Below are 14769 nucleotides of genomic sequence, written 5' to 3' on the forward strand. Positions count from 1 at the left end.
TCAGAGCGGACGACAAAAGAGCAAGAGGCAATGATGGGTATCAAGCGCCGTGTGTAACTGGTTCAAATACCCGGTGGCGCCCCGCTGCCGCGCGCCCACGGAGACACAGGGATCCCCGAGCGCGCAGGGCCAGCCCGAAAGGACCCAGCGCTCGCGCTGCCCCTGCACCGCGCGCAGGCATAGCGTGACTGACATCCCCGCGCGGAAACTACAGCTCCCGGCAGGCCCCGCGCCGGCCGCGCGCCCCCGCCCCGCACGCCCCCGCCCCCCGCCCCCGGGCCTCAGGACGGGACAGGGAGGAGGGCGGGAGGGAGAGGGAGGAAGGGGCGCCAGCGGCGGGCGGGATCGTGCGAGGCGCGTGAAGCCTCGCTGGCGCCTCGTCCGGGACCCAGACGCTGGCGGCCGTGGAGTTTCTCACGACCGGCGGAGCTCTCCGTCTGTAAGTCGTCGCCTCGGGGAGCGCGGATCAGACACCGAAAAAGTTAGCGCCGCGGCGGCCGCCGCTTTGTTCTCGCGGCCCGTCGGGTGAGGCGGCGGCGGCCCCTCCCCCACCCGCACGCGGCGGCGGCGGGACTCCGGGCCCCGCGCGGGGCTGGGCGGCGACCGCCCGGGGCCAGGCGGGAAGTTGGCGGAGCGCTGGGCGGGAGGCGCGGGCGGGGGTGGGGGTGGGGGCGCCGCGGCGGGCCGGGGGCGCCGGCGCGGCCGCCAGATGGGGCCAAGTTCCGGCGTGGGCGCGGAGGCCAACTTGGGTCCGCGCTCCGCGGGCGACCACCGCGCGTGCGGCCGCCTCGGGAGCGGTCTGTTTCGGGGTCCCTCCAGCTGGCTCCCGACGCCGGACCCGCGACAGTCAAGCTGCCGAATTTGGGATGAGCCTTTTTTTCTTTTTCATTTCATCACTTCGAGTTGCAGCCGTCTCAGAGCGGGGAGTAAATGGTGCTTAGAGCATGGGAGCCCCCACCCCAGTTTCCTGACTGTGCTTAGTTTTGCAAGTTGCAGCCTTGCTCGGAGTTGTTCTTAACCCCGGGAGGTTTTTCTTGAGATGAAACGCTGAGGAGTGCGACTGTTTCTTTGAGCAGCAACCATAACCGCGTACTACTCGATTGCCTGTTGGATATTTTATTTGAAGTCATCGCAGGCAGAAGCATAGGCCTTGCCGACTGCAGGCACGAATATAAATTCCAGGGACAGGCGTAAAACCTGCAGACTTTTCCATACACAGATTGATGGCTTGGACATAACTGTCTCTTCGACCACACCCATCCCCACAGGAAATAAGATATCGGTGTCATCTTTGATTAGGAAGAATAAGTTCCACCCTGAACTACAATTTTGTACTACCCAGCCTTCATAAGCTGTAGCCGCAAATGAAACAAAAAGTTTTCGAATGCCTTAATCTGTACCCTAGAAAATGCTATATTGTGTTACTCTTACAACTGCTTCTACTTAGTACTTAACGCTGCAGTTCTTTCCTACGTTTTTAGCGACTATGATTTTGCTTAGATCAAGCTTACTTACTTACCAACTTCTCATGCCTTGAAGGCTGGGAATACCCCTGGATTTGCTGCCGAAGACGTCCATATAAAGTACCCCGATCTAGGTCTAGACTAGTTTAATTTTATCAAGGAACCTTTTCTTCCTCCCCTGTTAGGATCTGAATTGAGAGCAAGCATGAAATTCAGCTAAAAAAGAAGTTACAAGTTTTAGTAAAAGTATTTTAAACATGTCACTTAAAGCCTTCACCTTACGTTTTGCTTTTTAGCAGTTAATATACATGTGGTAGACCTGATCAGATGAGTTTGGAGTATTTGACAAGCCAGTTTCCATACAATAATTTGGTGGCTAGCATTTCACTTTTTAGGATGATTCACATTCAAGATATCTGGAGTAGTTTTTTAAGCATCTCAGATAGTAGTGAGTCTTTTAGATATACAAATTTTATAAGCTTTCAGTGTCATCAGACGACCCCTTTAAAAGAGAAATTTCTCTTGTGGGTTGTTTTTAATTTAACACTGGCATATGCAAAAAAAAAAAGGCTTTAATAAATCAAGTTTTGGGACAGTAAATTTAAAAAATTAAATTAGAATTGAAAAAACCTCATAGAGAAAAAACGAACTGATCATTTAAATGCACTTTTAAGGGACATTTTCTCATTTAAAAAAAGACATTTTAAAAGTGATGAAAATATTACCATATTGAAGTGAATTGCTCATTTTTAAAAGAAATTACTCTTACAGGCCTGGATATATGAGGAAATTATTTGCTAGTACAGATTTTAACTTGATTTAATAATCGTTCTTATGGTTCACAATTTTCTGTTAGTACTTTGAGTCTCTGATTATGTAATTTAAATTGAACTTGTATGTGCCCTCTTTGGAGCAGTTGTCCTGTTCGTCAAAAAATTTGAGATGATACACTTAGGAAATGTTTTTGTTTTAATTTCATTGCAGAAAAGTTTTCTCCACTTGTGTGGTTAGTTTACAGTGACATTGTGTGAGAAATTGCTCATTGGCTGTTAGCCAGTCAGATTTCTCAGATACCACTGGGGCGAAGAGAGGCGATGAAGGCCCATCAAGCCCAGCATAGATTCCTACAGCACTGCCAGATTGGCAGTCTGTAATCTTATTACCGGATAAACTTTTCAGTGGCTGAGCAGAGAGCAGACATAGTATGCTCTGTGTCCTCTCTCTGAGAGTAGAAGGACTGAGATTCAAATGTCACTGATCCAGATAAACAGAATTTTAGCAGCAACAATTTAGTTGAATGCTGATCTCTTAGGAAAAGTATTATATTAACCTAAGGTAATAGTTTTTGAAATTGTATTTGCTGCAAACTGTGATTTTAAAAAACCGAAAAGTTATTTGACTTTAATGCGATATACAGTATAAACGCAACACTAGGATTATTAAGCCAGATCAAGCCTGTTATTAAAGCAAAATGACCTCAGGACACTGGTCAGTATTGCACTGAAAAAGGGCACATGCTTTTTTACGTGCTAAAAGAATACGTCTACATATTAGCAGGAGGGACAAAAAAAATAGCATTCCTAGCACACAAAACTAAATTGAACAAGGACAACCCATTACTAGTAGGAGTCATGGTAAATATTACGCTGTTCTGAATAAGAAAAGCATTTTACCTCATCACTTTAGCCCTGGTTACAAAAAGGACACTGGCTACACTAAATAATGAGCTTCCTTTTGAAGTACTGTATGTAAGAATTGGATTTGTTTTGTCTTCCTGGAATCCTCCCTTCTCTGCTTCCCTGACTCCTACTTATCCTTTAGGTCTTAGCTTAAGCACTACTTCCTTAAAGTCACCTTGCCTGAGACCCCAGTTAAAATTAGGTCCTTTTGGTATACTCGGTCATTTCACTTTCCATAATTTGTAGTTCCCTTGCTGTTTATGTGAATGGTGTTTGTTTAATGTGTGTGCCCCACATCACACTGTAAGCTCCAGAAAGAACAGTAGCCATATCTGTATTGGTTACTGCTATATAAGCGCAGCGACTGTAGTAACAGTCTGGCAAATAATAGGCACTCAGTAAATATTTGTTGAATGAAAATGCTGTTGTTAGAGCTTGTAATTAGAGGCTTTGCCAAGATATGAGATATGTACGTTCAGGGGGGAGGTAAGGGAGTGGGAGAGAAAGGTAGATCAACTTGTGATGTTACTATGAAGTCCTAGGCCTTTGTTTTACCTTGTCTGTAGTAATATGGCAGGTTGGGCTCACGATTCCTTTCATATTTCATCTTTTGATTCCATTCCGCAGTGGTGATGGATCCTGTAAGCTCATTTGAATGGGATATGCGACAAATTAACTCCCCCCAAAGAATATTTGAGATGTTCCAAGTAAACGTATTAGAAATGCTTGCCAATCCATAGCTGTTAGAAGTAAAGATATCTAATTGATACATAGCTTATAAATTAGTAATTGTCTTTTGTCTCCGTTTTCTAATTGAAACGTAAAGACAAAGTAAATTACACTTCTTGGATTTTTTTGATGTTTAGTGTTAATATTTTGAATCCTACGTCTTGCATCTTACAGAGAAAATCAGGGTTCCATAAAATAAAAGGAGAGAGAAAACAGTTGGGATGAATGGGCAGAAGCTTAAAGACAGCTCACTTAGTTTCTTCTATTTGTTTTCATGCTGAAACTGTAAAAAATATTTTTATACAAAACTATAACATTTATATAGTTTATTAAGTTATCAATAGTTCTGATAAATTGGTTGATTGTATTACTAGACAGTTATAATAAAATGGAAATTTAGTGGGAAGACATCCATTGAAAATAAATTATTATTGAACACAGCAGTATCTTGTATTTTGAAGTATTTGACCTGAATACAGTATTATTGGTAGATATTTTGCTACCTTTTTCATGACAGTTGTTCAGCTTTTGAAACTACTTGTAAGTGACTGACTACTTCAGGAGAAAACCTGGTGGGTAGTTAGGCTGTTGGAGGTGGAATGCAACAGAAAGAACACGGGCTTTGGAGTCTGGCAAACTTTTGTTTGAATCCCAGTTCTATCTCACATTAGCTGTGTAGTTGTGAGCAAGCAACTATAAACTTTGGTTCCTTTTCAGTAAAACAGAGTGGAACAAATCTAGAGTGGTCTTGAGAATGTAATGAAGTATCATATATCAATTGCTGCGGTTAGCATAAAGTAGGACCTTCCTTCTTAATTTCCTCATGGAATCACTGTAAAAATCGTTAAAACTTACTGAGCACTGAACTGTAAGCCGGGTACTGTTGAAAGTACTTTACATGCAGTAGCTCCGTGCTCTTGACCTCCTGTGAGGTAAGCAAGTAGTGCGGTTATCTTCATTTTACTTCTCTGCAGTGATACTGAATAAAGCCGATTATTCTCTTAACACCTTTTCAAATGTTTGAACACCATTATTCTGTTTGGCTTTGTTAAGCATGTATTTGTCCCATGACATTGTTTTCACCTTTATCTAGATGCATGCTGTTACTACTATTTTTTAATCAATATGGCTCTTAAAAATGTGGACTGTAGAAATGAATACAGTGGTAAGGTAGGCTGACTGGCAACAGAGTTTACAGGTTGGTGCTGATGTGTTCTCAGTGTCCTGGGGGGTTAGATTTGCATTAGTTCTTTTAGTTACAGATTAGCAGCTCTCGTTAAACTCTTAGGTGGCTGACTCCCCTTCTGAATACCTTCTAAATCAGCACTTCTCCATTTCTTCTCCATTAACTTTTTGAAACCAAATGTAAAGCTTTACACTCACTGTTGTTACATTTCACTTTAATTTTAGTTTATTTCTCCCGGATCGTACACTCTGAGGATTTTATAAGCATGTTTTCTGTGTCTTTATCTTATGAATAATCAAAAACAATATAGGGCCGAGGACAGAGTTCTGAGGCACTCCCCTAAAGACTTCTTTCATCTAGGCTGATCTAGAGTAGTGAATTTACCCAACTACACTAACATCCAACTCACACTCAAACAACATATTTGCAAAAATAGTGTGAAAAACCATCTTGAATACTGTTTTGGCCAGAATACACTTTTTTCTCCCTGGCTTTGCTAATTGTGTGATCTTGGGCAAGTACTTTGATTTCTAAGCGTGTTTTTTCCACTATACAATGGGTTGTTGCAGAGGATTAAATGAGGTAATGCATATAAAGTGCTTAGACAGTGTCTGGCAGATAGTTGGAGCTCAATGACTATAAGTTATTATTTTTTTCCCTTGCATCTGAGAAGTCTAGTAATCCTTCTTTTCCAAGATGTAAATGCAGTTGATTTGGCATTATTTGTTCTGTTTTAATTCATGCTGACATCTAGTGATTATTATATTCTTTTCTAAATATTCAGAAACCATTTCCTTTCATAATCTATTCTCAGATTTGACTAAAAATTAAGTTTACATGTCTGTGATTTCTGAAATCTACTTCCCTACTCCTCCAGCTCCAAAATTCGAAGCAACCCTGACCCATCTCCAGGCCCTGATTATTTTTTTCTGAGCTCTTTCTCTAAGATTTTAGGAGTCAGCTTTGTGATTACACTTGCTAATTGCTTTTGCAGTGTGGAATGAATTGCATCTGGAACCCAAGACTTACTACATAAAGTTGTTTTAGTCTCTCTCATTCACCAGACTGGGGTTTCGGTTCTCATTGCCCTTCTACAACTTTAGTTTAAAAACTGAGAGAAGATCAGCAAAATACAAGTTGAGCAATTCTGCCTTCTGTACGTGCTCAACCTTAACAACATCCTCTCTGAGCAGTGATTCTCTCAGTTCCTTGTTCTCTTTGAAAAATAATATGTTATTTTATGGAGATAGCACTTAGTAAGAAAGTATGAAACTTGGGTCCTGATTCCCACTCTGCCTCTTAATTACCTGCGTGATGCTGGGCACGTTGCTTTATCTGCTTGTGCTTCTATTTTCTCATCTGCAAAAGTCATATTTGTCTCCAAAGAGGTGTGCACGAGGTAAAGTATGTAAAGCATTTATGAGATGTTAAGTGCTGTACTGTATAAGGTGGGTTAATATTTATTTGAATGTAGCTATAAAAGCTTTTGTTATCTTTAAGTAATTTTTTCTAAGCCTTAGTTTTCCCTGAGCTTTCTAATTCCTGATACTACATCTGTATGTTTTTGCTCTTCTGTTGTGTTCATCCTGATTTATTTAGCCCCATTAACTGCTGTCCGGAGAGTCATTCTGCAAGCACATTGGATGCTTCACTCTTTTTCATCATTGGAATTGTTTACAGTTATATATGGAAAATTTAGAAAGATTTCTTGTGAGCCATTTCACTTAGGCCATGGGGGTCACGCCTTTTGTTTTGTTTTTGAAATGCCCTGTTGTAAACTGTGATACATACATAACTGAGTCTAGTGCTGTCTCTCTTTTTACTTACAGAAACCCTTTATGATAAGGTCACTTTCTCCTATGTTCCTGTCTTAAGTATGTTGTTCACATTATAACTGTGCATAGTATGTCCCCTTCTGCTTTCTTGGCCTTATGGAAGAAATCTGTCAAAAAGCAAGTCAGCAATCATATTTTGGTAGAATTAGACTTTTAATATAAAAAAGAATACTCTTAACATGTCTTTATTAGGACAGTGTTCTACTTTGGTATGGCTGAGTGGTACGTGCTTTACTTCTATGACGATATCAGTTTTAACCTTTTTTTAGTCCCTTCTGTTTTTCTCTGTTTTTGTCTTAATTCAGTTGTGTATTGTGGAATAAAAGTGTTTGATCTTCAGATTTTGGGTGTTAGTGAGGGGTGCCATGGGCTTGGTGGTGGTGGTGGTAGTGGTGAGCAGAAGGCTCTCCCTAAAATTATATCTACAGTAAAAAAAAAAGAAAAAGAAAAAAGACTCTGATAACTAGACCTCCAGAACAACTACCTGTTAGGATTTATTGGTGAATTGTAAACATGCAACCAAAACTTCTCATTTAAAAAAATTAAAGGGATTCTTGGCATTCGGAAAATAATGTCAAATGAGTATAAAATATTAAGAGTGTTTTTAAAATTCCTTCCAGGCTGACTACATTTCAGAAAACATCAACTCTTCTCAGCGGACCAATTCTTCAAGTGAAATATACCTGTAGTGTTTTAAAAAGCTTTGTGCTTCATCATGGAAAAATTTACCCCCCCCAAAAATGAAAATGAAGACATTTGAGAAGGTGATTTAAGGTGTGGATATTTGAGAAAGTATCCCATCAAATCATTGAACCTAACGATAAGGATTAAATAGATTAATCCTAAACACTTCTCTTTTAAACCAGGAGGATTTCATCTTAACAGAAAAACAACTTTTATTCAATATGTATTTTCTGAAATTAAAAGAGAGAGACAAAAGTAGACTTAAAAGAAAATAGATGAAGATGGTTAGTAAATAAGCAGTGTCAACTCTTTTCTGATGAGGATAATTCAGTGATGTTAAATCCTTTCCAAATCCCTGGTTGTGGTCCTGAAGACAAGACTGTTTTTTGATGGGACATCTGATACTAGGGGAAGTGGGACCTTCTGTGTATTCAGCTCACAGTTGTAGAAGATGCAGTCATTGGCATGAGTGGCTTAAAAGAGGAAATACAGCAGTTTTCAATTAAATCCAAAAGTACAGTCATTTTTTTACTCCTGTGATTGTAAAAGCCTCTTCATAACCACTGAAAAAGAATTGACAACTATTTTAAAAGATTAAAGAAAGGCAGATGTCTGCAAACAATTCCCCTCCATCAGCCCAGAAGTCTGTATTACCTGCAACTCTTCCTGCTGTGCTTCCCACTCCTTCTCCGTGTTCAAGTCCTAAAACAGGACTCTCTGCCCGGCTCTCTAATGGAAGCTTCAGTGCACCATCACTCACCAACTCCAGAGGCTCAGAGCATACAATTTCATTTCTGCTGCAAATTGGCCTTACACGGGAGAGTGTTACCATTGAAGCCCAGGAACTATCTTTATCTGCTGTCAAGGATCTTGTGTGCTCCATTGTTTATCAAAAGGTACTGTGCATACTATTTATGTCCATACTTTTTCTAATTAACGTTGTTCCTAATGCTTTTCTATAAATTATACATGCAACAATGAGTTAACACGTGAGTCAATTGATTATGTCTTAATTTTGATCATTTTGGGAAAAGTGCTAATAGGCTAGAAGCCTAAGGTCTGAAATTTCAGGTCCTAACAACTGGAGCCTATATCCTAACTTTAAAATACTGCCTATTCAATTTTCCTTTTTAAGAGCATGAAAATCCATATAGAATCAAGAGGACTTAAGAAATCTCCTTTGTTTTTAGAGAAAACAGGAGTTAGAGGGTGCAAGCCATCCAGATGGCTTCCCTAAAGGATAAGACCCAGCTGTGGCTGAGTCCCAGGTGCATACGTGTTCTTCCTAGGTGTGCTGTATTCCGCCCTCTTTTTTATACTCTCTTCTTTCCCTTTTGGTCTTAATTTCACCTAAACTGCCATCTGATATGAGAAGACCACTCTCTCTTGCTTAAAAAATAGGTAAATGAGTTTTGAATATATGACAATACATAAAAATTGGAAATTGAGGGTAGTTTTTGTTTCCTCTCTACCTGTCTCCTGTCCTGTCCTGTACTATACCAATTTTGTTTTTGAGAGAGAGAGAGCGCGCGCACAAGCAAGCATGAGAGTGCTAATGGGAGAAGAGCGGAAGCAGAGGGAGAAGGAGAGAGAGAACCTCAATTAGGCTCCATGCCCAGATCCAAGCCCGACACAGGGCTGGATCTCACAAGTGTGAGATCGTGATCTCAGCTGAAACCAAGAGTCAGACGCTTAACCAACTGAGCCACCCAGGCACCCCTATACTATACTATTTTTTAAGGAACCTTAGCTAAATGTCTTTAATAATCTTGATTTGGTGGATAAGCAGGGACGTTCTCTATTTTATCATGAAACTGTATATTTACATAGTGTGAATCGGGTACATTTTATTTTTGATGGACTGAGCATATGGTTCAAACAAATTAGTATATTTTTTATTTTAAAAATCATTGCACAAGATTAATATATTTGGATTCATGCTCTTTATCTTCCTGTTTTTGTTTTAATTTCTTTAAAAATTAAAAAAAAATTTTAATGTTTATTTTTGAGAGAGACAAAGCACAAATGGGGGAGGAGCAGAGAGAGAGAGAGAGCAAGCCGGACATGGGCTTGAACTCACAAACCATGAGATCATGACCTGAGCTGAAGTCGGATGCTTAACTGACTGAGCCACCTGGGTGCCCCCCAAAGTATTTTTTTAATGTTTATTTATTTTGAGAGAGAGAGAGAGAGAGAGAGAGAGACCAAGCATGAGTGGGGGAGGGGCAGACAGAGAGGGAGACACAGAGTGTGAAGCAGGCTCCAGGCTCTGAGCTGTCAGCACAGAGCCTGATGCGGGGCTCAAACCCACGAACCTGAGCCAGGATCATGACCTGAGCTGAAGTTGGACGCTCAACCAATGGAGCCACCCAGGCACCCGCCCCTGTTTTTCTTTTAATTTCTTATCTTTTTTTGTTATTATCTTCTGATGTAGATGCATTTAATAGTCTAAAACATGTGATGTGGTTTGTAAAAATAATCTGTGCCTGTGTGTCAACAATAACTTGTCTGTTGAAATGTGGCCTAAAGATTCACTTTCCTTTTGTAGATCTGTAGAACCGTCTGCGTGCCTTTAAGTATTTTTGCTTTTATTTTCCCTTTCATTAAATGTTATAGAGGTTTTTCACAAATATTTTTGCGAAAAGGTTTTTAATGTAAAGGTAAGCTTTTAACTTAACTATAGTTTGTAACTTTAATGTTTCTTTTTTATTTGAGTGCATAGAAATTCTCAAAAATGTTTGTTTATTTTGTGAAAGAGTGTGCCAACAGGGGAGGGGGAGAGAGAGAGAGGGAGAAAGAAAGAAAGAGAACCCCACACAGGCTCCACACTCAGTGCAGAGTCTGACACAGGGCTCCATCACACAACCCTGGGATCATGACCCAAGTCGAAATTAAGAGTTGAACACTTAACCAACTGAGCCACCCAGGCACCCCAAACCTATAGAAATTTATAACCAATGTTTTGGCAGAGTCTGTATTTATTGTTTTCAATCTTCTAAAATTTCACTTTGTTCTTACATTTATACAGAGGCATGCTGATTTCCTACAGGATTATTTTAGAATTCATGTTACTTCATCTTTAATATAGATGTGAGAAGTGGGTCAGATGGGTTAAACTCTTAGAAAACTTGATTAAAAATCATAATCCATGAAAAATTACAGTGATACCAAGGAAATAAACAGGATAGAGCCGAAGGAAAAAAAAGATAACTTAGGGTGAACTTTATATAGAATTATTGATTCTAGAAATATCATAGTGAACTGAATTTGAATCAGTATTATAGTGATATGGGGATGTATCTGGCAAAAATATGTAGCATATATAGGGCATAAACATACTACACATTTCTAAGAGTTTTGAGCTTGAAACTAGGTCAGCTGTATTGCTTATTTACTGTTTAACTTTGCACAAGTGATTTGACTTCTCGGGATTACAATTTCCAGATCTATCAATGACTGAGTTGGGATGATTTCTAGTGTGTAATTACAGTGGTGAGATTATGAAACATTTAATCAAAATTGGGTCTTCACTGCTAGAGACAGTTTAAGGAAAAAGGAGTTTCAGGGGATGACCTACTCCAGATCCTAACCAGAGAAAAATCTTAAGGCAACTAGCTCAGATTCTGAGATTTTATAGAGACATCTCATGGATCCCTAACTCATTTGGAGGATGGAAAAATCACGTCAGAAGTTCTTTTGTTTTTTCCTTCCCTTTTGGGTACTTGCTCATTAGTCATCCATTTTCATTACCTACATCTCTACAGCTCCAGGTTAGCTGCCAGGGCTCTGAGGGTCACATACCTGCTTTTCTTATATCTATTCTTAGTAAATGCATTTACCTGAACCTTTTAAAAGATGGGGTACTGGTTAAATTTTAGGTTGGGAAGATTAACCATATATCCCTTCTCTCAAAAAGCTTACAGTCTACTGAAGGAAACAGAGTAAAACATGAAAAGTAGAAAGTGAGGTTAAGGTAGAGAGTGCTCTTCTCAGGTTAATAAAGGATGTGGAAGACTTCATACAGAAAGTAGCATTTTATTTGACATTTAAAGAATGAGCAAGATTTCAATAATATAGGAGGTGAGGAATAGATTCCAGGTAAAAGAATTAAGATGATTGAAGATACAGAAGGGGACAAGAGGAAGATTATAATAACATTTACTGAGTGCCTATTCTATGTTGGGAGCTTTACACACATTTTCTAGTTAATCCTCACAATAGTTTGTGGTGCATCTCAAATTTTAATGTATATGCCAGTTATCTAGTGATTCTTCTAAAATGTAGCTTTTGAATCAGTAGGTTTGGGGTGGGTCTAAGCATTTGTAATATGGTCTTAGGGGAGGTTGATGCTCCTTCTCCAAGGACCTCACTGAGTGGGAAGAGTGTGGGTGATATAATTGCTGTTGAATAAAGGAGGAACTGAATTTCAGAGACATTTAATTACTTGCTGAAAGTTGGAATTCAAACACAGGTCTTTTTTAAACTCCAAAACCTGTATACTCTTTTCAGTGCACCACACTGCCTTCTTCATGCAAAGGAAATTTTTGCACTTGATTCCTGTAAGAGCAGAGATTTAACTAAGGTCTGCGTGCAGCAAAGCAACATGATCAGATTTGTGTTTGGGAAAGCTTAAATGTGTAACTCAGTGTGACATAAAATAAGGAGATCAGGTAAGAAGCCACTGTAATGAATATCTGAACTGAGATGGTTGGGAAGTGAATATATTTGAAGAGCGTTGGGCAAGTAGTGTTGGTAAAACTTGACAGCCTATTGAAGAAGACGGGAGCGCGGGTGGCTGGATGGGTGGTGATGCTGGTAACCAAGTTAGAAAATTCAGAAAGAAAAGTAAGGTTTTTACTGGGGGGAGAGAATTCTCTCTCTGGGGGGAGAGAATAGGACTGATTTTTATCAAACTTTAATAAGATAGAGTTCCCATGTTCTAGAAATTTTTAAGGATTTGGGCCCTAGTGTTCTGCTGTGACTCTTGAAATAGAATCATGATTCCTTGAGAAGAACCTTCCCAACTTTCTTTCTGTAGAGAAACCAACAAGGCAGAAAAGTGATGAAAAGAGCTCTTACTTTGAAGGACCAGAGGAAAGGTCTCTAAAAGTTAGTGAAATAAGCCTGGAGGGCAATCCTCCTTTTGAATTAGTAGAGGAGGACTGCCTGAGATATGATTTCATGTTAATGATATTTTAGATTTTTTAAAATATTTTTAATCTAGTCATAATACCAAATGTGTATTCCATCTATTTTAAATTTTTGCCATCCAGTGTTAACAGTATATTAGTAATAATCGACCTCAGATATAAGGAATAGGAATTTGACCTTAGGTACAAGAATGGAGTTTATTAATTTGTAAGGCTTTTTAAAGTACCCCTGCAGTGATCCAAAGTGTAGTTTGTGGGATTCCATAAAAGTTTTTGCAGCTATTAAAAAAGGAAACATTTTGTGTGGACATGGTTGGGGGAGGGAGAGATCTGCAAAGTATATAGGACATACAGATAACATAATAAGTGTAGAACAGGGCATGCTGTGCTATCATTTTGTACTACATACACTTACACATACATATGTACATGTATATATGATCGCTTGATTGCTTTTTGATTACCTTGGAAGGAGAGAGAGATTTCTTCCAGGAGGGGACTGGTGACTGGGAAACAAGAGTGAAAGGGAGATTTACTTTTCATTGTATACCCTTGTGTACCTTTTAGATTTTGTGTCTTCTGCATGTATTCCATATTCAGAAATAATATTTCAATATTTTTTTCAAATAACAGCACAGTGATCTAAACGGAATGACCATTACATTTTTAAATTAATTTATTGGCTAAGATTGGATTTTATATTGCTTTATTTTCTAGTACCTCTCAGGCATTAAATAGAAGTATGCCATACATGTAGTTTTTTTCCCTTTAATAGCTATTTTAATAAGGTGTTTACTTTTTTAAAAATCAGACGTAATATATATAATTTACCTGTAATAAAATCCATTGATATTCACGAGTTTGGGGAGTTTTAACAATTGTAGGAAGTTTGTGCAACTATCACCCATTCAAGATACAGAGCATCTTCATTACCCCCTAAGTTCCCTCTTGCACTTTTGCAGTCTCCTTTCCTCGTCCTGGTCCTGGGCTACCGCTGCACTACACTCTGTTACTATAGTTTGACTTTTTCTAGATTTTCATATAAATGAAGTCATATAGTGTGTAGTCTATTGTTCTGCTGTCTTTCACATACTTTGTTTTTAATTCATCCATGCTGTTACGTATGGTAGTTCTTTTTTGTTGCTGAGTACTGTTCCATTGTGTGCATATACCATAATTTGTTTATTCATCAGTTGATTGATACTAGAGTTGTTTCCAATTTGGGGGAATTTTGAATAAAGTTGCTGTTAACATTCTCATACAAATCTTGATTGTAGATATGTGTTTTCATTTCCTTGGGGTAAATATTCGGGTGTATAATGGCCATATCCTTGCCAGCACTTGGTATTTCCAGTCTTTTTAATTGAACCATTCTGGTTGATGTGTAATGCTATCTCCTTGTGACTTTGATTTGCATTTCCCTAATGACTAACGAGATTGGTTATCTGTGCATGGGTTTATTCACTTATTTTCTTTGGTTAAATTCCATACAGATTGTTTATGTTATTGAAGTATAAAAGTTTTTTAACATCTTAGATACAAGTTCTTTTTTTTTTTTTTTAAATTTTTTTAACGTTTATTTTTGAGACAGAGAAAGACAGAGCATGAACAGGGGAGGGGCAGAGAGAGAGGGAGACACAGAATCTGAAACGGGCTCCAGGCTCTGAGCTGTCAGCACAGAGCCCGACGCGGGGCTCGAACTCACGGACCGCGAGATCATGACCTGAGCCGAAGTCGGACACTTAACCGACTGAGCCACCCAGGCGCCCCTACAAGTTCTTATCAGATATGAAATGCAGATATTTTCTTCCAGTCTGTGGCAGCTTTTCATTTTTTTCTCTCTCTTTTTAATCTAAGTAATAGTGTAAATAATCATCATTTTAAAGGCTTCAGTTATATTGATGCATAGTAGTTTACAACCAGTTTCTTATTTTAGTCGTTTATGTTGCTTCTCATTTTTTCCAGTTTTATGGAGATATAATTGATATATTTGTATTAGTTTTTTAAAAATGTTTATTTATTTATTTTGAGAGAGAGAATGTG

The 14769-nt window shown here is 39.1% G+C and overlaps 1 protein-coding gene across 2 annotated transcripts in view; it reads left to right on the forward strand.

The window, feature by feature from the left end:
• The first annotated feature begins 284 nt into the window (after positions 1 to 284).
• PRKD3 (protein kinase D3) overlaps positions 285 to 14769 on the forward strand; it is an 87137-nt gene continuing 72652 nt past the window's right edge. The window contains exons 1-2 of one of the 2 annotated variants that reach the window (XM_053891000.1): positions 285 to 439; positions 7513 to 8472. In XM_053891000.1, the coding sequence (XP_053746975.1) occupies positions 8185 to 8472 (288 nt within the window). In that variant the 5' untranslated portion in view covers positions 285 to 439; positions 7513 to 8184. Of the gene's footprint in view, positions 440 to 6345; positions 6457 to 7512; positions 8473 to 14769 lie in introns of those variants that run through there. The other variant, XM_053891001.1, reaches the window with a different exon arrangement.

Source organism: Panthera pardus, unplaced genomic scaffold (assembly GCF_024362965.1).
Source record: "Panthera pardus isolate Hobbes unplaced genomic scaffold, ASM2436296v1 HiC_scaffold_26, whole genome shotgun sequence".
NCBI classification, from domain to species: domain Eukaryota; kingdom Metazoa; phylum Chordata; class Mammalia; order Carnivora; family Felidae; genus Panthera; species Panthera pardus.